This window comes from Rissa tridactyla, chromosome 2 (genome assembly GCF_028500815.1).
Source record: "Rissa tridactyla isolate bRisTri1 chromosome 2, bRisTri1.patW.cur.20221130, whole genome shotgun sequence".
Taxonomy (NCBI): domain Eukaryota; kingdom Metazoa; phylum Chordata; class Aves; order Charadriiformes; family Laridae; genus Rissa; species Rissa tridactyla.
The window spans coordinates 53795465-53822243 of record NC_071467.1 but is presented as its reverse complement, the minus strand read 5'-3'; the positions used below and the strand labels follow the sequence as shown (position 1 = coordinate 53822243).

Sequence of the window (26779 nt, the reverse complement as noted above, 5' to 3'; positions counted from 1 at the left end):
AGAAGTGGCTTTCTGATTGTAGAAGACAATATTTGGGGTACTTGCAAAGTATATGCTTCATTCTTTTCATTCTTCTTTGTAGCTGTCCCACTTGCCTCTGAGTTGGCAGTGGAAATTTTGGAAAAAGGAGAAGTGAGATTCTGGTTGCAAGCTGAAAAATTGTCTGGCAATGCAAAGGCCAACTTTGTATTTAATGACAAAGAGATTTTCAATGGAGAGGTAAGCCTTTTCATTGCTTACACGTGTTTGCATTTTTATGAGTATCAATGAGTATTAAAGTCTCTGTCCCCAATGTACTTCCAACTAGTGTTCCACACTAATGCATTTTCATGAGAAATAACACGTCATTGAAAGCATCATTAGAAAGATTTTGTCCGTAGTTCTGAGCTGCGGCTGAATGCTACTGGATGCAGTTTATAAAGTGGAGTTAAATGACTTTCTGCCACCTTTGTGAGTACCACGTGTTCTGTTAACTAGTGGGGACCACAGGAGTTCCTGCAATAAGGTAGTCCCAAGTAAGCAACTACTGTGGTCTTCAAGAAGTCACTTGCCTCGGTAGCCCAGTAGCCCAACTTAACTCAGTAGCCTAGATTCATCCTATGTCACCTTCATCTATGGCCCTAGCGTACCCTTGTTCTCAGTTCTCACCTCTCTTTGCTGTTTGGAGGAATTTATTACACCAAGGGAAAATTCCCAAGTGATTGTTTCCAACAGCAGAACTTGCTACTCCCAAAGGCATGACATGGCACGCTTTTGTTGCAACACTGATATCAGGTAGAAGGCAGAGATGGAGCATTCTGCACAAAACCTTGTAAAAATATAATCATCCTCAAAGAAAGGGTTATTCTGAAAAGACGCAAATCTAAACCTTTCTAATAAAGAAGAACATAGTAGTCACCATACAACAGGAATGTCACGTGTTTGTGTAGCATCAGTAAATAGGCTTCACCTTTAACAGATTTATTATTTATTTGATTTTACGTTTAGAGCTGGAGCTAGCAATAGTGGGAATATGAATAAAGAAAACAAAATTTCACCTAAAGACACCATATAACGTTTGACAAATATTTTCTGACTGACATCCATTAACTGTTGCTTTACTTTCCATTCCTGAAGAAATACAAAATGAAGGTGGACCAGAAGACCGGCCTGGTTGAAATGATTATGGATAAACTTGAGGACAAGGATGAAGGGACTTACACTTTCCAACTGCAGGATGGAAAAGCAACCAATCAGTCCAGCCTTGTCCTCATTGGTGATGGTAAGCTAATATATATTGTGCAATAGGCTGCAAAAATTATACCGAGGCTACCTCAGTTGTCATCTTCACTTTCCACTGTTTTCAATACCAAAAGACGATCCAGTGGTTTTTCATGTCACAGTGCTTTCCTGCTTCATATAGGACAGGGCATGTGTGTGAACTGATATTTTTAAAGTGCTGGGAGGAAGGGGAATTGTTATATAGAAATGTAAAAATATCGCAGCCTGTCATGGTTTACTTTTCTACGGATGGAACAAAAATTTCCCATGGAAAAAGCCCATTCAGGTGGGAACAAGGAGCTGTACCTCTCAGAGCTCGAGCGGCTTGCTGACTCTGCTGCCACTCATGTGCCTTCCTACTGAGAGAGGAAAGTAGGTGTATGACTGGGGATTACAGTGCTTCGTCAGACGTGACACATTAAACTCCTGATGACTGCAAGCAGCTAGGGAAGCTGGGTTAGCCGTAATCAGCTTCTGACACTTTGAAACGTTCGGTGAAAACCTGACCCTGTGGCAGGATTCTCATCGACGTTCAAGGGACAGAGCTGCACCTAACTGTTACAGTGACATCCAGTACCCTACAAATGGCACATGGTGTTTAACCTTATATTTCTTGCTGGTTTTAATTCCTAGTATTCAAGAAGCTGCAGGATGAAGCAGATTTCCAGAGAAAAGAGTGGCACAGGAAACAAGGTGATAATATGGATAGTTATAAGAATGACATATGTGTTAGTCTGTTAAGAGTTTGTTTATATTTATATATGTTAATTTGAAATAGATGTCTCTTGTTCTGTTATGTAGTTGCTTACCTTCTGAAGGAGAAATAGGAAAAATGAAACCACATTAAAACGTAACAGTGTTCTTGTCAAGAAAAATAAGTTTGTCTTTGGTTTTGTATCGTGAATACCATTGATGTGACCTTTAAAAATATATATGTCATTTTAAACAGGTCCTCATTTTGTGGATAAACTGGGATGGGAAGTTACCGATGACTGTAACGTGATGTTGAAATGTAAGGTAAGGGACAAGGAAAACGTTGAGTACAACGTTCAAAGGACTTTGACCTGCCACTACTTGGACGGTGAGGGTGGGAAGGGACTAAAGACGTGCCCTTTGCTTGTGTACTCCCAACTGCGTATCGGGTAGTGACAGAGCCTCTGAAGGCTAATCATGCTGAGGTGACTGCTCAGTGCATGCAACAAAATACCTTGGAAAATAGCTGGTCTGTCAGCCACACACTTGGGAAAAGGCACCTGAATAGGAATGACAAGGCTTTGTAAATCCTGGGACTTTCTCATTTTAGGCCAGTTTGTAAGTGTAGAAATCCCACTGGTTCCCCAGGCTCCTTGAAGCTGTTGGCAGTCCTTTTCTCTCTCTTTTCATCCCTCCTGTTTTCCCTCCTGCGCCCCTCATTGTAAAACGGAGGCCTGCAACCACTCACTGCGATCAAGTTGTGAAGTTTGCTGTTCTTTTCTGAGAGACTTGAACAGGCTAGCCCGTGCCACACTAAGTTCCCCTGCTCAAATGACGAGAATAATTACGATGTGGTTTTCACCCATCCTAGGTGGCTAATATTAAGAAGGAAACACACATTGTGTGGTACAAAGATGACAGGGAGATAATGGTAGATGAAGAACATGACTTTAAAGATGGCGTGTGTACTCTGCTGATATCAGAGGTGAGTGACTGTCCTTGTTAGTCCTCAACTGAAGTTAGCGTTACTAATTCAGATGAAAGATACAATCTAATCTGATATTTCAGCAGAACAATCAAAAAAGGAAGTGGGTTTTAAAAATGGAAAAACTTGCAAGGCATCTGTGTTTTAGCTAAAGCAAATGTCTATCTATAACCGCTCGTTCCGATTTTCAGGAAATGATGACAAGAGAGATAATAAGCTTGTCATTTCCTTTGCATGTCGGTTTAACAACAGAATGAGACCACATTTACAGTGCGAATGGCATTTGGAAAGTGCTTGTCACTCAGGCTTTCAGAGGACCACCCTCTTGGAGTCACCAGAGACGTCTGGTCCGTACCCAGCCTTGCTGCAGACTGGGGGGTCACCTGCATTCACCACTTCATCTCTTTACTCTTGGTTCTTTGGCTGAGGAGGGAAACAAGTGTCAGGGTCCCCAGGGGCTCCCCCACGGCTGCAGGCCGGGACCCCCATCCATGGCCCATCTCACCGTCCCAGCCAGGAGCAGGGCAGCCGGGGGCCACCAGGGCAGCCCCAGCCCTGGGCATCGGGCACCTCCCTGGGGATGGGAAGTCATCTGGGGTCAGGAGTAAAATCTGAATTTTTCTACGGTAACTATTCTGAATAGTTTTCCTGTTACAATATTGCAGTTTTCTAAGAAAGACGCTGGCGTTTACGAAGTCATACTGAAGGACGACAGAGGAAAGGACTCCAGTGAGCTAAAGCTGAAGGAGACAGGTCAGAGCCACTTTCTGCATGCTGTCAGCCACGCCAGCTGGCAGCCTGACTGCTCGCCTGCAAGCGGGTGCGGGGTCATACAGGCAACTGTGTGTCACCTTCCTGTGGCTTTGCTCCTCCTGTGTCTAAGATCATCTCACTAGAAAAAAACTGAGATTTTTCAGTTCAACTAATATTTGAATACAGCTTGTTGCATCTGGATTATGTACAATTTGGGGACAACATAAGCAAAATAACAGGTTTCCTCAGGGGGGCATCAGTAGGGTAAATCTACAAGTACAGAAAGAAATTCTAGAACTAGATAATTTTAAAAGATTTCACATTTTTATTTTGTTTTGCCAATCAGTTATTTAGGGGCCTTTCCACTCATTGTGATTACTGTATTTTTAAAATTTCACTTATGTTTCCAAGCAAGTGGAGAAAAACCTATCCATTAGAATGTATATCAATGGGTTAGCATTCCAACTGAGTAGTGTCATTTATGGGGAAAAAAAAAGAAAAGATAATATAGTTTTGTCCAGCTGCCGCAGTATTCATCAAGGCTGCTGTTAAATAAAGTCTGGACATCGTGGAATAACAGGCTATATTTCTGCATTACTTAAATTTCTAATATGCTTTATAAGGTAGGTCCAATCTTTTTCAAACCTACTGGGGAGAATATTTCAGAGCCAGTACTTGTCCTGTTATTGACTGTGCTTGAGCTGCAGACAGAGAGTCTTAGTCTCTGGATTTTATTTCCACAGCTTTTGCAGATCTGATGAATGAAGTATGCAGAAGGATTGGTAAGCACTTAATTCTCTTTCGAATGAATGACTCATTGTGATGCTCAATGAATGGCTGCACGGCTGCAGAAAACCATATGCTCTTCCTTCAGCTTTATCTGCGACAGATCTGAAAATCCAGAGCACAGCTGAGGGTATCAGACTGTACTCCTACGTTACTTACTATGTGGAAGATCTGAGAGTGGGCTGGGTGCACAAGTAAGTACGCAAAAGCTTTGCAAAACTCAGTGCCATTTTGTTTTTATAGACTCAGAAAGAACCCGGATACATGAGAGATGAGGCCCAGGTTGCTTCTCATCTCTCCTGAGTCCCTTCTCTCTTAGGAGTTAGTTTCAGTGAATTACACCCTTCTGAAACCCGTACAAGAGCCAGGCGTTGGTGGTGTAGGGCCCTCCTGTCTTTTCCCTCGTGAGACAGATAATCCCATGCCACGGGATGCTGTCAGGGCCGTGCTGCTTCAGAATGCTTCCCACCTCCTGGATGGGAGCTGCATCTTTCCCTAGATCAGTTTTAAGGAGTGATGCAAATAAAACCTGAGAGACTGACGAGCTTTAGAAGAGGCCAGCACCACAGGTTCAGAGATACCTAGCCTGGAGGTCTGCTTGTCTAGAAGCCGCAATTCACGGGAACTGGGACAAGCGGGCACGTCTTCTTTAACGCATGGGTTCATGTTTAGGAGGCAAAGCATGTTTCAGCATGTGCCCAGGGCAGTAAAATCCAGACAGCCCTTCCTGTGAGCTCTACAAACCTAACGAAGCCAGACAGAAGAACTGAGATTTTTTAAAAAGAATTTGAATGCCCAGCTCCCCATAAAACTAATGGGAGCTGCATATCCAAATCCATGAGACAGCTTTGAATTCTCAGCCAGCGCAAACAGCACGCACGGGAAAACTCAGAGAAGTAAACAACTTAGATTTGATTTAATAGTAATAACATATTTGAATCGCTTCAAATCTATTATTATTGCTCTCGATGCTTCACTTCCTGTGGACATGGTAGTAGTTAGTCTTTAGGATGGAATCTGAATTACTGATCTCTCAATAAACCTCATGTAAACGAGGCACAGTATACCCAGGATGTGCTGTAGCAGTCTGGCTCTAATTATTGACACTGCTGCTAACCAGTAACGCTGCCAGAGAAATGAAAGCAGTTTGAGGTTTTCCTGTTTCTTGGCACCCATTTTGACCTGGTGTCGCCAGGAGTCCTAGGCATTTCAAACTGGAAGTGAATACGAAGTATTCTGGATTTCTGGATTTCTCTTTTTCTCTTAATTCTCTCTCTCTCTTCTCTATTTAATTTTTAGAAACTAATTTCATCTTGAAGCACATCAAATTAATCTAGTAAAAATGTTCTCTGACCGTCTAGTATATTCGAAATTATCAGCTTAAAGATAACAAGTAGCTTATTTAATATCTTTTGCCTCATACAGGGCAATTAACTGCTCAGCTAGGAAGCTGAGAAATTGATACTTTTTGTGGAAGAAAATATACTTACGTCAAAGTACGTTTAACTGTAAATGTCAAAGCAGAGCAGAGTGTAAGAAAACATTCCAACTAGGCAAACACCATTTGAGACAGAAGTGGGGGGTTTTGTAGGTACAGCCCTATATAGTTTTATTTTGCCCAAGCAGAAATAAACTTATGCTAAGGGGAAAATATGAACGTTTGAGGATGCATGGCTTACCCTTCAGAGATCTGGGTTTTAAATTTGTGTAACTCTTCTCTGGCTCAGGTCATAGACTAAGATGCCTAACCTTGCTTTGAGGAGGGCTAGACCTTGAACAGGAAAAGACTTTCATGTCAATTCTGCCCTGTTGGCCCCCAGCTTTATCACGAATTTGACTTCAAAAGTTTCAAAATATGGTGGCATACCATAGCACCCTGGAAATCATTTAGTAACTGCAGATAAACTCAGTGACTCATCGGGAGCAAATCCCATTTATACTCCAGTAAAACGAAAGGGTAACGTCGTTTGGTATTTTTCAGCGATACCCAGATTAAGTTTACAGACCGAGTGAAGACTGGCGTCACCGGGGAGCAGATCTGGTTGCAGATCAATGAGCCGACTCCACAGGACAAAGGCAAATACACAATGGAACTCTTTGATGGTAAAACAGGACACAAAAAGACAGTGGATCTTTCTGGACAAGGTGGGCCGCTCCCTCTGCTAACATCACCTGTATTACGTGGGCATTACGTGGTGGTCGTGCAGGAGCATCTATAGCAGGACCTTGCTACACCCCTGTCACCCTTTGGGTTGTAGGGTCCCTGCGTGCACCCAGCAGCCTGGCGGTGTTTGTGGGGACAGTGCAATTTGTTTTCCCCAACGTGTGTTCTTGGGTCATAAATTGCGAACGGCTCTTTCTATTCCAAATGCCCTCTTGCAGTTTGTCAACTGAGACGTCAGCCCAGTTTCAGAGCTAACTTACAAACCCCCTTGTGTTGCTGGCATTGATTGGCAGTTTTCAATACAAGTTGTAGCACTGAATGCCTTCTGTATCTTTCCCTTACAAGTAATATTTGGAGGAGGAAGTGAGGGATAAGTTTGTTCTGTTACTTTCCTACTGCATTTCTTTGATGGATATAACAGGGCTCTTTGTTCTTCAGAGACGTCAAGACTGGTCCCTTTCATCAGCACGATGAAGGACTGTTAGGGGAACAGCTAAAATTATTTGGATTGACTGTTGGAAGCTTTTACTCTGAGAGACCTCTCAGATCCTAGGGAACTGATTAACTCCTTCCAAACTGTGGAGTTTCCATTCCCAGCTGTTCCCATCCCTAAAGCTTCACTTTGGGTCTGCAAGCTCTGTGTAAGGGCACTTACCTTATAATCATCTCCGTGTTGCTCCTTCTGTACTCCGTCTGAGAAAAGAGATTTCTTCTTCCCTTTTAAAGTGGAGAGGTTGACCTCCCACATGATGGTAGCTTAGCCTGAATTTACGAAGGAGACAGCAGTTTGCTGTCTGGTTTGTTCATGGCCATCAGTGTGATGCTTCAGATGCAGATGTGAAAGCACTTGGAAAAACCAGATCTCTTGTATTCCATAAGCCAGTGGTCTCCAAAGTAGGGATGTGTGTGTGCAAGATGATCTGCTGGGGTGCGGGAAGAAAATATGAGAACTTCAGTAGTACATCTATATAACTTATAAATAAATAAATATACATAGATTGGGGGTGCGTGCTCAAAAAATTTTTACCTATAGGGGTGCATGATCGCAAAAGTTTGGGAGGCCACTGTTGTAAGCTATTGTTTAGGTCGTGTATTGTGGGTTTCTTCCTCTGTTTTGTGAGATAATTTCAGCCTATTGCTCCCCTTTGCTATCTCTTTGCCTTAAAGCCTGACTTTTAGAAGAAAAAAAAAAGTGTATTTAAGCATTCCTATGTATATACAACAGCTGCCATATACAAGATGGACTTTATTAGTTGACCCATTCAGCCTTTTAGGGCATATACAATATGCGTGCATCCATACATTAATATTTCTTTAATTACGTCTGCATTTTTAACTTAGTTCTACATTCTAAATTTAAACTTGTGATAACTTGCCTCCGAACCTACCTTTAAAATCAACTTTTCTCTTTACAAAGCATTTGATGAAGCCTTTGCTGAGTTCCAGAGATTAAAGTAAGTATTATGCCATCTAAATGCAGTAATTGCAGCCATAAAATAATAGAGAGTATTTGTTTGGTTTGTGCTAAATATATCCTCTGAAACAAATCCTAGTCCTACAGAAGTCTGTAGGAGTTCTGCATGTGACTTCTTTGGTGCAATTCTTATATAACAGTTAGGTAACGACGAATAAGCAGTATTGCCAAATGATGACAGAGATTTTCCTTAACGGATTAAAGGCAATTAAAAAGATAAGCTATATTTTACAATCAGTCTAAGTAAACCTTAACTGAAATTGGACTTTCTTTTCGCTTCTTTCAACTCCAGGCAAGCTGCGATTGCAGAGAAAAGTAAGTTTTACTTGACAATAGTTGCAATAAAGTCTTTACGAAGGTTTTCTTCCTCCCCAGGAAGGTTGTGTGTTGGGACAGAGAGGGCATGTATACATGTGTATGTGCATGCGCTCATCCTAAGATGAATTCGTCCTTGCACCAAGGGGAATCAAGGAGAGTGACCGTTTAGTGATTTAATGTTGGTGCGCATTGCAGCTAACACCACTACAGTTATGGGTTATGATTTTTCCAGTTAGCTTTCTCTAAAAATTATCTTTATGACTGAGATCTCTCATGCATGTTCTCTGCACAAAAGTCACTTTGTTTTCAAAGATGGAGGAAATCACTTTGCAAGTTTTGAACTATCTAAAATGTCAAATGGCTCTGCATTGCATAGAGATGGGCGAGAAAGCAACACTAGCTTTTGCATTGCCTAAAGACTGATCTCCGAATCTCATGATGCTTTTGCGTGTCTGTCAATTCCAACATAGCAACTAAACCGAAAGTATGTAATAATTACTGAAGTAATATGTTATTAGAATTCAACTTGAATTATTAAGCACAATATTCTCCCTATTTACAGAAAAATGCATGGGAAAAATCTAACACATCAAAAAGTTCTCCCACTGCAGATGACTTTCAGACCTGTATAAAAAGGAGGGCAGAACTGGCATTTGAAAAGTTATTGGAGAAAGATCTGGGCTAACTCCTCCTGGACATATAATCCAAATAGAGCAGGGTTGGGAAACACACAGCGATCTCTATGAGTCCCAGCTGAGATGGCACAAAGGGATCAGTAATAACCCTGCCCTGGGCATTTCATTTTTAACCCTGGACCGTTCGTAAGGGGCTGGTATGTTAATTGACATAACACAGTCCTGTTCCTGGTCTCATAAAGTTGTTATCTATGTGCTCCAGAGCACATCTTTTACGGAATACGTTAGAGGAGAACATTTTGTATAGCCATTTCCTTCCTCTGCGAGGCTCCACCAAGACTTATAACGAACAAAATCCATACTCCAGAATAAGTGCACCAAAGCCTGCATGTGATCAGCTTATTTGTATTTATGTAAGATTCCTATGGGACTTTGAGCTTAAATCTAGCCCAAATATCGATCTCATTTACACCCAGATATGTACAAAGTGGTGGAACTTCAGTGCTGTCACTGAGATTGTCTTTGTATTTAGATCAAAACTCAATCTCCACCACTTTATTAGCTGTCATTCATTTCCTTTTGGAAACACAACGTTTTTAGTTTACAACACTAAAAATGTAGAGTGCCAGATCTCAAAAATTCATGGTTTTTTTGTGTGCAACTCGGAAGTAACACTGAATTGATGGCAAAATCTGCAGGACACAGCACATGTACTTTAATTCCCCTCTGTAAGTGATTGACACCAGCTATTAACACATCTTTTGCTGTGAATTCAACGTTTTTTTAAAGTCCAAATGGTGTGCTAAGAATGCCGAATAGTTGTCTGCTAGCACAGATATCAGAGACAAGTTGTACATAAATAAGATAAAAGAAAAGAACAGAAACAGAATCTGGGACACAGTTGATTTTGAGACACTAAAGAAAATTATGCTTATTTATTTCCAGATCGTGCACGGGTACTTGGAGGTTTGCCCGACGTTGTCACCATCCAGGAGGGCAAGGTACGGTAAATAACTGAAGTTTTGCCCAACAGCTTGAACGCCTTTCAATGATGGGAAAATATTCACCTTTTTTTTTTTTTTTTTTTTTTGTAAAGCTGCCATCTTTAAAATCTGCTACATTATTTATTCATCCCCTGCCTTCTGTACGTAATTCAACGGTCTTGCACAGATGGGTTTATGTATTCAGGGCAGTGTCTTTTCTTAAGCATTAGATAAAAGCGAGATGACAATGTGAGCTGAGACTAAAACTGCTTACATAACCAGCTCTTTAAAAATTCATGCACAGGTTTCACAGTTAAGATTTTTTTGTAACAGGGTATCAGGGATGTTTAACTCCTTTTTTTTACAAAATGCTAGTCTTTCTGTGGCTTTTGCAGTTCACCTCCTCAAAACGTGGCAAGATAGTCACACCTGCCAAGGCTGGCTTTTAAACGGTGTAAAACCAGTAAACCAGTCTAACTCAGTTCCCTTCCAGACAAAAGGAGACAGTTTTCTCTATTTCATCAGGGTAAATGGGAAGGAAGTCAAACGAAGTCACTGGATTATATTAGCAGACTTTTAACCAAAAGCTTATTGTGAGGCACTCCCAGAGGAAGACGGCTGCATGGATGCTTCAGCACAGAACAGGTGACCCAGAAAGTCAGTTCTCAGTCTCGCAACCTTTTCCCAGCACGCTGCTTCGACAAGTTGCTGCTTAATAGTACTGAGACCGAGAAACGCCTGCTCGTGCCTTCCCACTGGTCTGCCACCAGCCAGTGCCTCTTCACAACACTGAAATAGGGCATGAGAATGTCACTGAAAACCTGTGATACAACTCCAGAAGGACAGCTTCCTGATATTTCTGGCTTTAGCCGGCAGTAGGTCAGCCGAGTTACAAGTGTTTGACTATAAGCTGAGCAGAAGTGTTAAGAATCTAAAATCTTGGTCTGAATTGCTCAACAATGCGAGATATAACATAGCCAACAGATAGTAGACTGCAGCAGTTCTGGGAAAATTAAGTACACTGGCATTAGAAAATGAAATAACATTTGCTTAAACCTTTTATTAAAGGATTTAGCAGTTTGGGAAATGTTGTAGAAGTAAGAAGCACTCATATGTTCATTGTAACTGTAGGCAGAAGACACAAAGAAACAGAATGAATTCGCAGATTCTCAGCTAATAGTGCTCGTGCTTGGAGAAGAGATTCTCATACTGGTTTGGGTGGTCATCATCAGTTTTAATTTTTCCGCCGAAAGACAGTTGATATGAAGTTGAGTATGAGCTCACTAAAGCAAAACATGTAGAGTTTATAAAAAGGGAGTTTGTAAAAAATGAGTTGCAAAATCTTACCCAGAGGCACATTTTCCTTGACAGCAAGGACATTTGTGATGTTTGAATAAGTGACTGAAAGACTCCCAGAACTCAAGACAAATATCCTTGACCTTATGTTTCTGGATTCAGTAGATGATCGTTTTGAGAAACGGAGTAGGACAGAGAGCGATCGGGGAAAACAGGGCTTGTTTGGGTGGCGTTGGCTCCTCTGTCCATTGTTTGCATATATGCTGGAGAGAGAGGAATGCGGCTCTCTCTTGTGTAATTCGTGCAAATTGCACAATCATCAAGGATTTTGAAAAACAGTAAATGAGGCAGCAGAGGACTGTCAGTTGCAGGCCTTGATTCTGAATACAAGTGCAGCCATAACTAGAGAGTTATATGAACAGATTGGTATCCATAGATTGAACTTCCAAGCATATGCATGTCTTAAACTTAACACCGTGACTGTGATACTATTTATTAGCTTTTTACATGTGAGCTGAAGAATATGTGTGAGAACGAATGAACCAGTGTTTACCCAGTGTTAATCAAACAGCGCTCCAGATGGCCTAAGAGGCTTCCACTGATAGACAGAAATGCTCTTCAGCAACGTGATATAATTGGAAAAGGCTAAGTGTCAGTTCATATTAAGGAGGAACTTGACCTGACGGAGAATACAAGTCTAAGTTTTGTGTACAGCCGGCCAAATTAACCTAAGTGGTTGTTTTAATGAAGGCCTGTAAGTGAGCAAGGGTTGTTTTTTTTAAAAAAGGAGAGGCTCAGGATTCTGAGAGACCTAGAAGCAATGTGTTGCATCCTTCTGCCCGCCAACTTCCCATTCTACCCTTCTGCCAGGGGTAGGTGCCCTCACAGGAAGGCCGGAAGAAGGGAGCAGGTTCCCGTGATTGAGCTGCTTCAGTTCACTCACTGGTATCTTAGCCCAAACCACCCAGGAAAATGAGTTCGTGCTAATACGCAAGAGGAATGGCGATACTTGAAATACAATGACACATTTCCCTCTGCCACCTGTACTACCCTACTCATTATAATCTGCAGTGAAAGGCAGAAGAGGTGGGGGGGACACAAAGGGTCTTGCACCTGCTGCCAAGTGCATGTCTCAGTGCCCCAGGTCCAGACTTACAGGAACTTCTGTGTGGAGCTCTGAAATACTGAGATCCCGTTCAAAGAGATGGTGGATTTTAGTCACCCAGTTTTTTTCAGATGGTTCACATTTCCTGATAGATTTCATTCCCTCACCACAACATCTAGACAGGCTTCCAGTCCTTCCCCTTGAGAGGAAAGGTGCCTCTTCTCCTCGGGAGGACAGGAGAGACTTTTTTACAAAGATAAGAAGTTCAGGTTGAATACAGCATTACAGTCAGGGGGTTCTGTGAGCAATAAGGATATGTATTAACTTATGAACACATGAGCAACAACCATCTCCCACTCAATGAACAGAAAATCTGGAATAGATACGTGCAGTCACAGTGGGTGATCACTTCTCCTTGGCTAAGGCTCTGTAATTATGGATTACCATCCAGAAAACCAAAGATCTCACCGTCTACATAGTGAATTATAAGATACATCTCCACACATTAGTATCTGGAAAATAAATAAGAGTCAGGAAGGTAAAGAGGAGCACGGATGTCAAAACAGGAACTAGCGATGCAAGGTTAAGCAAAAGGCAGCTATTTTAAGGAATTATTTAGAAGAAAAAAAAAAAGAATCATCACTGCTGCTTGAAACTCTTTGAATTAAAGAGTACTGACACTACTTCAAACACCTGAGGTTTGAATGATGCCACTAATAGAGCTGTCTGGACACAGACATCATCTCATTAGCATCTTGGAGTGGCAGCTGGGGCCACTCAGTGGTGATCTCTTGCTTGCTAGAGAATCAGAAAACAATAAAGAAATACCAACCACCCGAAGGGACCCATATGCAGTGCTGAGGGCACATGTGTATTGAGAGCAATAAGGAAGAGGGGGAAATGTAAAACCTCTTGTTTTGCAAAAAGATGGACTGATATAGCAATCAAAACCACATTCACCCCAGTGGGCTACAAGAGAAGGCAGTCAACAGCCCCATGCGGTCACCAGCCGTAGGTGCTGCAGGAAATCAGACAGAGGCCGTTTCCACCATGCCGTAACCACCTCTCGCTTGAAAACTGCCTTTCCTTCAGTACCAAGAATTACGTGTTGTTGATGGTGGAAAGACTTCCCCCTCCCTTTTGTTCTCATTTTGGTCCTTAGGGGATGTGGGATTTATTTGATTTTTGTTTTGTTGTCAGAGGTACCAAAGTCTTTCATTTGTATAGAGGTATCCATTTTTTCTATCTGCCCAATTCAACAGCCTTCTGCGTATCTGTCTTCTGTCCCATCTTCCACCATCACACTAGCAGATCAAAAGCAAAGAGGTGAAGGGAAGGTAGTCTGTTAAACAGATTTCTCACAGTAGGTTTTTAACACGACAGACTATAGGGCCAACAATGTGAGTGCTCTTCAGTTGTGTCTATTTTTGATATATTTTTATCAAGAAAACTTGATTCCAGTCAAGTGGAAGCCTGTTGATTCCTTATGTATCCCTTAGTCCATGCCTAATGAAACACTCAAGACCACTTTCTCTGCAGCAAAAAATCTTCAATTTCCATTTAAAAAATATTCTACTTTAAATAACTTTTTAAGTTTGGACCAATATACTATTTAAAACTTAGACATAAATGGACTCCTTCCTTGATAAAGGTCCAGAGAAAGGCCTACATACCACAGAAGTTTCATATGAACATTTTTAACGTTGGACTCTGTGTTCATTTTTGCAAACTCTTTTGAGAAGATACCCATGGCATTGCGACTGGAGGAGGGGATCATTTGTGTGTATTGGTATCTCCCAAACGTGAATTTCTCAGCTGACAACAAAAAAAGGAGGCCTGAACATGGTGGGCACACCAGAACTCCCCAGCCTACAGAAAGTACCCAACTGTCAGTGATCTCTCCAACAACTGACTCTCTGATGATGAAGATACTTCCTTCAGTCTGATGGGACCTAATTCAGACCTTAGAAACGTTACTAACATCAAAGGGAAATACTTACATGATCACCAAAGAAAGGGTAAAGCCTGTATTGATTTCAGTTAAAAACAGTTTTATAGAAGTAAAGTCTATAAAAGAAGTTTTATAGAAGTAAAAGAATTCAAGTCTGTTGGAAGAGCTGTCAGGGCATAGTTTTAAAAGATCCTAAATTAAACAAAGTATTCCAGGGACACTTTGTTCTTAGTTATTTAAAAAGGCAGGCACACTTTCTTAACTTCTGTGGTGAGTATATAGTGAGCTTAATGCAAAAAAATCCATTTGACTGTTCCTCAAATTCTCATTTCAGGTCTAACACACAAATGCAGATAATTTCTAATTTTACATTAAACAATACACATGGAGAAAGCTCTACTAATGATTATGAGAGTAGAGAACAAGGTTCCATAAAATATTGAAAGGTTTTAATGGAGTTTTTGAATTAACTGAGTTCCTTCTTTTCCGTTATGATACAGAAAGATACTGACAAAAATTATTGATTACTGACGATGATATGCATCCATTTACTAAAAGCAGGAAGATAAATAGGGGGTTGGAACATTTGGAGAGCCAGGCATCAAAAAACACAGCAAACAGTTATTGAGCCTTACCTGTAATTCCTTTTGGACTTTTTTCTATAGGCGCTTAATCTTTCTTGCACTGTCTGGGGAGATCCCACTCCAGAGGTCTCATGGCTGAAGAATGAAAAAGCATTTGTGTCAGATGCTAATTGCATCCTGAAATTTGAATCGGGCAAAAATGTCAGCTTTACCATTTCCACTGTGTCCACACTCGACTCTGGGAAATACAGCATTGTGGTGAAGAACAAGTACGGCACAGAGACCAGCGATGTCACTGTAAGTGTGTTCATACCCGAGGAAGAGAGGCAGTCTGAGCAAGAGAAAAAGAAAGAAGCTAAGAAATGAAAGTGTGAATTTAAGACTAGAAAGCCGAAGCATGGGGGAGATTTTGGGTGATAGGCTGACATAATCTGTGTGTGTAAATGGCTTTCTGCTTTAGCAGGCAGTCTGGGATTTTTCCACTCACTTCACTTTTGTTTCTAATACGCTTAATTGTGCCAGGGAAACCAGGGCCTTTCCTAAATATTTTCTTACTGCTAACCTCACAGAACCTACTTGTAGCATCTTCAGCCAGGCCAAATGCATGCTGGCTGTAAACACAGGTCCACCACTTGACCCCCTTCCTGGAGCACTTGACCATACAACAAAAACGGAAAGGGTGAAGAATTATTTCGGGGGAAGCAAGTGATGAGGTAGATGGAAAGATAAAAAAATGATCAAGGCATTTTTGAGCAGCCGTTTAGATTTGTTCCAACTTCCATAAAGTAGCATAGATGGAATGTGTTAGAGAATTAAATAATGGAGATACTAGTGCTGGTTTTGTCTACATTAAGGCCCCTTTGTGTTGCTGTGTTAATTTAGAGGGGCCTTAACATGGGTGTCATCTACATCCATAAATATTGTTTAATTTGCCCAGTTGGGGTAAAAGTACTGTAACATAAATGAAAATTAGGCTTAGGAGGCCAGAATACTAATGTGTGTGTGTCTGCAAAAACGTATGAACTCTGCTCTGTATTCACAAATAAACACAATTCACTTCTTTCCTTCCACCACAAGCTTGTGTCACTGTGTCTTGTTTTACTAGTCACGGCTCTGGTAGATGTGCACAGTATCTTAGTCTCTTAATGCTTTCACCACTGTAATTACCTCTAGCTTTCCTTTAGATCCCTGTTAATCTTCACTTTACTGCTCACGACAAAACCCACAATGGCTTCTCATCGCAACTTTCTGTCCAGACCTTCCCTACTTCACATCTCAACTCAACAAGGTATTTTTGCAAGTTCAGGCACAGGAGTGGTCTCATGCGATTCAGTGGACCTGCTCATGAATTTTGATTTAAGGGTGTTAGGTAAGTATTTTGTTAGACTGAGACCTCAGTTAATCTCATCCAAACTTAACACTGGAGGTCAGAAATAACATTGTCAAGATCTTTTAAAGCTACAAAAAGAATCTTCACTGGAACAGAGAAAAAAGAAAAAAACGTGGGTTGTTTTTTTTTCAGATAAAAATGTTTCAACAAAAAACATTCGTCCAGATCTTTGAACACACTTATATAGATTAAAAACTCCATTTTTACAACAATGCCACTGAGGCAACAACAATTAGCTGAGGAAGAGCAACAGAATGTATTACATATATGTCCATCCTGCTGGATATATTATGATGTACACACGTGATATAATGTATGTGATATATATATGATCAGAAGCAGTTATCAGCCCAGTTGCTAATTAGGAGAGCAATGTGCCATATTAATAATTCTCTTCATTACTAATCTCACAACAGCACGATTCTTCACATCAAAATGTAAAGAACGAACGTACCTATTTTTAGTACACGCCTGAAGTCTGTGCACCTTTCACATACTTTCTCTTGTCATTTTTAGCGACGGTGAGTGCGGACACAGTGCTGTTTCCCAAGCACCCACTTTGCTGCAGTACTGACATTTCTGTGAGGATGCCACTCGTAACGCCGCACAGTTAATGCTCACTTAAACACTTGCCATCTGAGGTTTACTGTCAGCTACCGTTAAAGGCGAAGTGGAAGCACGAGGGAATTCTTAATGGCTCAGACAACAATAGATTCAATGCAGTTATCAATGGTGAAACTGGGGATCTCTTCAATTTTTAATTTTTTTTTATCAGTTTCTATAAAGGGCTAATGATTTTGATCTTAATCATTGAAAAAAAAAACAAACCAATTCAGATCTAGATCAGACTTATGACCTACCAGAACACGTTAGCATGTGCTTAACTTTATGCCCAGTACCCCCAGTTTCAAGGAACATGTTAAGTTTATCTGGTATAAATATTTTTTCTTCTAGACTAGGGATTTTTAACATGAAATTATGTAAAACTGTGTTTTCAGCATTTCACATAAGCAGTGTATGTTTTCACACAGCCTTATCTCCTAAAATAGTTAGGACTCAACTATCAAACTTGATGACATTATTGCAATTTTAAGGTTTAAGTGTGTGATTATGTACATTAATGAACCTCTTATAAATCTCTGTTATAAAAAAAGTTCAGACCATTTAGTCACAACAGTTGCGTATCAGACATAGTAAAACAGCTTAATTTTTAAATTTCAATATATAATCAAGAGAATATCTGTAATTTGAGATACAGCGAGCTTTCAGAATTTAAAGAACTGATGTCAAATTATCTGATAATTTTGCTTAGTATGACACGAAGCCCATTCAAGGACGATAAGCAGGTCACTCCATCTTGGTCCAGGACATACACCTTAAAAGCAACTGTCACACCTCTTCCATCCTCCAGAGCGCAAACAAGAATATGTCTTGCTCTTTGTGATACCTGATAACTGATGTTAGTTGTTTAGCATTAGCACATTTTTAATAATGATTGCATTTTGGCAGCAGTTTATTTCTACTACTTTATCTTCAAAAAATCTGTCTTCCTGCCTCCCTCCTTTTGGCAGAACTGCGAGGGAATACAAGTGGGCCATCTCCCAGATTAACACGCTGGATTCCACTTCTCTTTGCTTCAGAAGATGTATGTGTCCCTGAAAGTCAGAGTAATAGCTGCTTCTAAACAGTTTTGCTCCCAGGGACTCAGTTACGGTGGTTTCAAACTGAATTTGTGATGCATCCACACTTCTCGCTTGTGCACTTTTTGTTCTTGCTTTGCTTCAGGTGATTGTGATTTCTGTGTCAGGACAGACTGACACAGTCCAAGGACAAGATCAAAATAATGTAGCTGTATCTAAAAAGAAAAAAACGACGACAGCAAGCAAACGGAAAGAAGGGGAAAAGAAAGGTAAGAGCACTTTCACCTTCATGGTCTTCTACTCCAATGAAAAAATTGTTAAACATTATGCTGTTAATGGTCTGCACCAATCAATATTACTCAGGTCCCAAACAAACAAGTTTACAGTACGTATGCTCTTAATCAACAACAAATGCCAGGTATGAATTGCCAGGTTAAACCTCAGTGAAAGAGACTTAAATCCACACTTTTAAATCACCTTTCCACTGGGCTGCAGGTTCTCACCTTGGCTCACCTACCTGGCTGATGGACGTTTTTTAAGCCATAATAAACACTTTCAAATTTCTGAATGCAGAGGAAAGACCTCCTAAGCATGTATATATACACACGTGGTGTTATCTTCCAAAGTGAGACTCATTTCAGCAGATAGACTTTTGACACTTAACAACAAAAAAAAAAAGGCCTTGCTAATTAAGGTACCCTAAATGCCAAAGTGTTTTAGAAAAGCCTGATCGTATAGCCATTATTTGAGATTAATCGATTATTCTTTCTTAGTTTTATGTCCATATTGAATGGTAAAGTTGGAATTATAAGTGACCATTTTTTTGTCCAATTTAGAAAAGGGTGGACAATGAAAAGCTCTCTGGTGATTTAGCATTCTTGTATATTACAGATTTTTACTGTTCTTTTAGACTCTTACTATATAATTGCTACTTGGACATTGATTTATTCCTCACAATTACAACTCCCTCACATAGAGCATTTTAGCTCCAAATAAGGCTTAAATTCCAACATTATCAGAACATGTTTTACATATTTTTGCCTAAGTATTTTTTCATTGTATACAGGGTATATACACATTATATCATTGCTGACAGAACGTTTTATACTTTTATTCCCCTCCCCTTTCTGCTCCTAAGGCAAGAACAAGTATTTAACTGCGTTTCTTTCCTCTCTTGCCTTCCTGGTATGGGTAACCTAGACATTTCTGAGCAGTCCTTTAAATGAGGTGACTTATGTGAGAAACAATAATTTCCATCTGTAAATGTTTTGCAGGTTCCACCCTTTCCTGAATCTTTTTAATTACAGACCATAAAGACTTGGGCTTGCTTTTGGCTCTGTAAACAGTAGTAACATTACTTGTGATACTGAATCTCTTTATATGGGTATGGGAAGAGAAAAAGAACACGATAATGTCAAATGCAATGTGAAAGCAAAATCTTACTTATGTACCTCTGTATTGCTGAGCATAGTAAATATACGGGAAATTTTATTACTTCTCCTAAATTAGATTTTATTAAGCCACATGTAGAAGAAATTATTGCTACGGAAGAGACACCCGTTCCAAATGAAACCCCTCCTGTGGAAACAGAAAAGGATACAAAAAGCAACCAGCAAGCAGCAAAGACGACTGACGGAAAGGCAGCAGTAGCAGAAATGGTTCCTCAGCCCGCAGAAAGCTTGGATAGGCAGGGAAAGAAACCACCGGGAAAAAAGCCTTGAGTAAACCCCACTGTTCTTAAATGATGAACGTGATCTTGTTATGATCTGGATAATAAGTTGAAGCTGAGATTTCATGGGTGGTAGACTAGCTGTAACATTTTAACACAAAAGTTTATTAGTGTTTTTTTATAACATTTATAATACTTTATAACTTCAATGGCATAGTAGATGGTCACCTCTGTCTCAGTACCAGATTAATTGCACTGCAGGCATTTCTAACTATCTTAATAACAATCCACATACCGAAAAGGTGATTTTAATTACTGAAAAACATCCATGTTAAGCAGAGTTTATTAGAGTGAATCCTGTCCAGAAGTGACCTATTTATTACTCTGTAAAAGAATGTTGATATCAGTTATGTGGATCTGTTAATTGATATTTGTAGGCCATCACAGCTTGAGGCAGACCCCGCTTACTTTCTCAAGGAAACCATACATACAGTTAATGCTATGTGCTGGCTAGACTTTTCACCAAGATCAATTTGGCCACAGGAGAAGATCTTCAGAAACACAGCCATCTCCCATGGATGCAGGGGGCTAGAAGTAGGTTTTTCTTTTAATCCAGGTTTCTTTCATAGAATCATAGAATGTGTTGGGTTGGAAGGGACCTTTAAAGGTCATCTAGTCCAACCCCCCTGCAGTAAGCAGGGACATCTTCAACTAGATCAGGTTGCTCAGAGCCTCATCAAGCCTGGCCTTGAATGTCTCCAGGGATGGGGCCTCCACCACCTCTCTGGCAACCTGTTCCAGTGTCTCACCACCCTCATCGTAAAGAACTTCTTCCGAATGTCTAATCTAAACCTCCCCTGCTCTAGTTTAAAACCACGGCCCCTCATCCTATCGCTACATGCCCTTGCAAACAGCCCCTCCCCAGCTTTCTTATACGCCCCCTTCATGTACTGGAAGGCCGCTATAAGGTCTCCCTGGAGCCTTCTCTTCTCCAGGCTGAACAACCCCAACTCTCTCAGCCTGTCTTCATAAGAGAGGTGCTCCAGCCCTTGGATCATCTTAGTTGCCCTCCTCTGGACCCGCTCCAACAGGTCCATGTCCTTCCTGTGCTGAGGACTCCAGAGCTGGACACAGGACTCCAGGTGGGGTCTCACCAGAGCAGAGTTCTTCATGCAAACCTGTTTCATCAGGTGGATCAGGATGACATCTGGCCATTCCTTCTCATCGAGACCACTCAGGACTCTCCACTTCATTAATTCCCCCATGGCCTTGGTGAGGTACTATGGATATTGCATTAACCCATAAAGTATCAGTCGCCCCATGTGCTGATTTCTCTGCACCCTTTTTGCTACAGCAATCATATTTCTGTTTCCAAGAGCTGCTAAACCCTTTGTCCCCTTTCCCCTCAGTGTCTCAGCCCAACGCTATCCCTTCTTCCCCTCACTAGGCTATCAGACCCGCTGGTTTCTTATAAGGAAGTGTAGCTTCATGGTCCATGTAAAGTGAGGAATAAATGGAGGCCAAGAATCTCTGCTTTAAATCACTACCGTGCTCACTCACATTCATTACTGTGCTCATTCACATGTTTATGTACTAAGGATATAAGAAAATATGACTCATTTGTGGATGCTTAGATACTTTGAAAGAAGCAGAGTTCAAGCTGAAAAACAAACCAATAAAAATAAAGGTCAGAACGTATTTTGTTAATATGCAAGCTGAATTCAACTTTTAAATGGCCAGGAATTATTAAATAGAAGAAATAAAAATAAGATACTTTAATTACTAGGAAAATGTTTTTATTGATTTCAACTCTTAGAAGGCTCAGTCATATTATATTGTCTTTTTCCAGATGGATTATTAATGAAAGGTTACTGAACTCTGCTGATATTTCTAGGGTATTAGCTCTGTGACAAATATGGAAATACTGAAAAAAACCAAGAAATATCAGTTTCTAATGCAGCATTATAGAATTGTTAGCATGAGAAAACAAAGAATCTTAATAGCATATAAATGTGTAACACCCAAGACACTGATATCTCTGAAAGAAAGCAAACTGTTTCCTTCCAGTAGAATTCCAACAGGGTTATTCAAGTCTCTGTAAAACCAACAGAAAGATTCTTCCTGGATGAAATACTAGATAAGAGTGCTTATATGGAGGCAATTAGAGTAATAACATTTCTGTAAACAAGGTAAAGGATATAAGTAATTTGGATGGTCCATTCTGGGTGACAGAAAGATGTGGGATGCAACAGAGAAAAAATTATGCAAATCATAATATTGACTGCTACACAAAAGAAGTGGTGGGAGAAACTTAAAATTCAGACTGAACTGCAACTAAAATCATCCTACTAGACGTAGGTACTGTTTGACACATAGAGCTTGATTCAGTTCTACATTACATCTTGTTCTACATCTATGGTTATAGTTTAAATTAGAAAACTGGAGTAGCCCATCAGCGAACACCGTAAGTGTAGGTCCCATACGGAAATGCAGTAAGGACTTTTTAAATGGGAACCTTAATGCATGTAGGTTCTCATGCAACTGTTACAGCAAATGTTAAATATCTACAGATGTGCAATTACATCACTCTGCCAGAGAGCCTGGCCTTTCAAAACATTACACAGCTGCAGGTTGTTTCACACAACTCTTAACCGCTCTCTGCCATGGCAATTATTTCAACCTGCCTCACCTCTCTAAAAATCCATCACCTCTTACAGCTCTTTCGGGTTGGGAGCCTGTCTTCCACAAACATCAATGGCAGCCTGTAAGTTATATATAGAACAGCCTGTACCACTGAGAGCCTGATCCAATTCCTGCAAAATGCCACAGGGGTCTTTTCATTGGTTTTAATAGAAAACAAGCTGGATCTCAGAAGAATGTTCTAAAAACGTCCCAAATCTCAGATTACAACGCCCATTTTGCTCACTGTGAAGCCAACGGCAGATCTCCCTTTTGTGTCATTGTAGCAGCATCAGGTCTTATCTTTTTGCTGAAGGGAAAACCAGTATTTTCAATTAAAACCTACTTTTAAAATTTAAACTAAAATGCACTAGGGTTTGGAGGTTTTTTCTGTTAAATTTGGATGGTCCCTCAAAAAGCTGGAAATGCAGTTACATCAGTATTGTTCTACTGGAAACTATATGCTATCCAGAAGCACAGTGTTTTCTGCATGATAAATGAAATACACAAATAAACATATAAAAGATTAAAAAAAATCAAAACTATTATTTAAGCTGTAGTTGTTCACAAATGTAAAACAAAGCATTCAAAATATTAACAGAATTGTTGAGTACATTAAAGTTTATTGTTACCATGTTTTTCTTGCAATCTAAATGTATAGTTTGTATTCTATTCTCCATGATAACTATGAAAAATTGTTTCAATCTGTCCATTACATAACGATAGAATGCAAATTATTTCTGAAACAACAGAATCCCCTATCAAACACACAGAACCATTTGACTATATTTAAAATCAGACACTGGTTGCAATGTTTATCCAAAGTGCCACTTCTGGATAATATCTTCTTTCTCACCTACATATTCCATTCCAGCATGCATTACTCTTGACGTTCAGAGTTATAACTCTATGATAAACTCATGTTCTTGTGTTATAACAACAGTGTGCAAAAGTATTGCATTAAACTATATTATCTAATTGCCTTCCAAAATTACAAAGTGTTATTTTTTTAAGATGAAAGAAAATGTGAAAATTAGGCTTTGCCTTCCCTTGTAGTAAAGACATTGTGATTCCACGTGTCCTTGAGCTCCTCTGAGAATTACTTCTGGATTTGTTACCCAATTATTGAGGAAGACCTGTCTGTGGTCTGGGACTGATAAACTGTAATTTGATAACATATAAAGCCGTAATCTTTGAAGCAGCTAGTTGCAAAGTGAGATCATCCTTAAACTAGCGTAGGGCAGACCTCTGCTCTGTGTCCTTGAATAGTAACTATAATAACCACACATCTGAAACAAATCTTTCCACACAAGTTTTCTTGTGTTGTTAAAATGATAGTAAATTTTGTTAAAATGATAGTAAATTTTAAGAATTGAAGTAAAATGTTGCCCAGGGAAAAGAACAACAAGAGCAACAAAGCTGTGAAGAGAAAAATGTTAGAGAAACTGCTCTGTTGCACAAGGCCTTCTGGAGATGAAGCTGCTGTGAGAGACACGGTGAGGGGAGGGATGAGACCGACGGCAGAGAGAAGAGGGCAGGCACCAGATTTGGCTGCAATCTTCTGCTGACTTTTCCTCTTGTCTCACTTCCTATTTCATTATGCAAGATGTCTTTCCTGTAATCTTTCTCCTTCTGCATTTTCAAATGCAACACCTTTCCTTCCCTCTTTCCCCACCTTGCATCTTCTAGCATTCATCCTATTTGATACAGTCATTTCCATTCACTGTTTCGTCACTCATACTGACAGGAGCAGAATAAAACCTCCTCCTTACTTAGGCTGTGATTTTGGCAAGGATAAGGAACCTCTTAACAGGAGGCCTGAAACCCTATCATATCTATTATCAGAAAACAGTTTGTGAAACACCCGCTAATGATTGACAAAGGGAGAAATGCTGCTGACATGAGACTTGATCTGAGTGTGCTGACTTAACAACCTAAACCTACAAACCAGCCCATCAGCTACAGTGGGACTATTGGTGTGCTTAAATATATTGGAGGCTCAGGGTATGGCCAGGGTACAGCCCTGAATCCTTACGACTGACTTCCCTTGTATTTATTTTTTTTTCCAACTGTTAAATGGGATTAAAAGGATGAACTAAATAAACTAAATTAAATTGTGACATGCTTTTATAATATCATTCTGATGCTGGAGAAGTTATTGAAACACTCCTGAGAGGACACGTGCAAGTCATGACTAAGATGCAGAGATAAGGAGCCCCTCAAGTTTACGGGGAAGATATAAATAGAGTCAACAATTAAAAAAAAAAAAAATTAAGGATATCCTGACTCCTGCAATATAAGCATGGGTGATGGTGGGTATGGGAATAAGTGACTACTCCAAACTATGGTTTCTGGGTGTTGTACGCACACAAAAAAGGCAAAATGACATAACAAAATCTCATCACTGATGTCAGCTTTTATGCCACATGTGGCCAAAGACTTTTTTTTTTTTTTTTAACTGCTGTAACAACTAAGCAAAAGGCCATTTTTTCTTTCACCTACAAATGTCAGCAACATGTTGAGCACTCAGAGACCAATGCAAGCTGGGGGTTGGTGCTACATCCCTACACCTACATCTCTCTACTATCTGCAGGACCACAAATCTTCTGAGACTTCACCGAAGCCATGCCGAGCACCCTATATCCTCCCAGACCTGTCATTTACCCCTGGCGCTCTGTATCCTAACCTGCTGGAGATCCTTCATCCTTGCTTGCCTAGCCCTAAGCAGGCTACCTCTCTCACACACTATTGCTGCTAGATATGATCTGTCAGTTGAACAGCCAGAGAGCCACTGATTTAAGTATGGCTCTAGGTAACACGCTTTCAAATTATTTCCCCTCCACCAAAGAAAAAAGTAATTTCAAGCAGTTGTTCTCATCTCTCCTTCCCTTTCCTTGATGGGGAAAATAATAGTGAAAAATTTGTGGTGAAAAGGCAAAATGAATGTAAATGAAGTGGCAGGTTTCCTGTGGCCTGGAAACCCTGGTTTACCTACCAGTGAGTTATGGTTCAAAAAGGACCGCAAATCATACACAGATGTAGAGAGATCCTGCCTACACCACTACAGTGTCTAACTCCACGCAATCAGAATGGAAACAAATCTCACCTGATACAGCTGTGGAAAACGCAAGCCATTTTTACAGCTTGATCATAATCTTCTATGTGTAAGTGCAAAAGAGTAGAGAATACAAAAGGAAAATACAGAGGGCTGCCTACTTCTGCAGCCTTCTGATTGTCTGGAGATGGTAATATTGGAAAGGAAAAGGTTACCTGAAGGGAAAACATTGTGTTTTCAAGCAAATGCTCTTTAAACAGAAGCGCCTATTCCAGGTCTGAAATAGAAAAGTATGACTTATCAATTTGTCACCCCTTTTCAAGTAAAAGATTTTTCTGTCACCCAAGAAGCTAGCCTGCTTTTGGATTAATTTTATAATAGGATCTAGCTTAAAATTGGTATTTGAGGATGTATGATAGATTTAGCCCCTACCTCTTATCTCCCTGTGAACAGGGCCGTCTGGAGTTGTCCTCTCAACTAAAAAAATCACTTGCTGTTATGACTAGCAAAGATAAGATCACAAGAACACAAAGATGATGTGGTCACCCTCACAATCTAAGGAACTAAGATGCCAAATAAGAAACTTGGTAAAGCAGGGAAATGATCTATTGGCTGAAGCACAGACTGAGTATTTGTGACAGATGTTATGGTAACGTTAGCTAGGTAATTATTATTAAGACATTATATTCAAATGGAAGGCCTCTTCAGAAAACTGCTGCAGCTGAAACATGGTTGCACCCAAGGGTGGAAAATTGCTCCAGTAGTCTGGTTTGCATCCGTTTATCCTGAGTTCTGGAAAGTGTTCTGAATTCGACTATGGATTTCTGACACTACAACGTTATCAAAATGGGCAGGCATAAAATCTGACCTTTCATTCTTTTTACATATGTATAATATAGTCACTCTAGACACGTAATTCTGCATTTGTGTCTTCTTCCATGAACTGCTTTCTTCAAAAATCCAGCCTGCATGTTATGTGCGGATAGATTTTTTTAGTTCCATGCTCAAAGGGATTTAAATATATTATTTGCAAATAAGCAAACTCACTGACTATAATCTTTTAGGCAGCTTGTACCAGGAGGTACAGATTAATAAACAGATCTTCTTATCTGTTTGTAGGACTGGTACAAAAGATTGTCAAGAATCTTTTGAGAGATACATGGGCTATCACAGTAAATTTTGTCTATACACTTCTTTGCATGCTAGCATGTCTTTTTGTCAGTTGCACTTAATACTGTTAACTAGCCTGTTTTCTTATGTGACAATTATATGAAGCCTATGTAAGAGCCCAAAAACGGCCCTAACAAGAAGTGGGGCAAAGCCGACTTTTAACAAAAACTCTCATGAACAGATTGGCAG

General features: G+C 40.1%; 1 protein-coding gene across 4 annotated transcripts in view; it reads left to right on the top strand.

Moving 5' to 3' along the window:
* Positions 1-25231, top strand: part of MYOM1 (myomesin 1) — an 80110-nt gene extending 54879 nt beyond the window's left edge. Inside the window, exons 25-39 of one of the 4 annotated variants that reach the window (XM_054191308.1) lie at positions 83-219; positions 1117-1261; positions 1894-1953; positions 2210-2277; positions 2825-2938; positions 3604-3691; positions 4435-4473; positions 4566-4671; positions 6459-6622; positions 8059-8095; positions 8408-8430; positions 10014-10069; positions 15069-15284; positions 18163-18286; positions 19527-25231. In XM_054191308.1, coding sequence (XP_054047283.1) covers positions 83-219; positions 1117-1261; positions 1894-1953; positions 2210-2277; positions 2825-2938; positions 3604-3691; positions 4435-4473; positions 4566-4671; positions 6459-6622; positions 8059-8095; positions 8408-8430; positions 10014-10069; positions 15069-15284; positions 18163-18286; positions 19527-19738 — 1589 coding nt within the window. In that variant the 3' untranslated portion in view covers positions 19739-25231. Of the gene's footprint in view, positions 1-82; positions 220-1116; positions 1262-1893; positions 1954-2209; positions 2278-2824; positions 2939-3603; positions 3692-4434; positions 4474-4565; positions 4672-6458; positions 6623-8058; positions 8096-8407; positions 8431-10013; positions 10070-15068; positions 16064-18162; positions 18287-19526 lie in introns of those variants that run through there. The other 3 variants (XM_054191305.1, XM_054191306.1, XM_054191307.1) reach the window with 3 other exon arrangements.
* The last annotated feature ends 1548 nt before the right edge of the window (positions 25232-26779 follow it).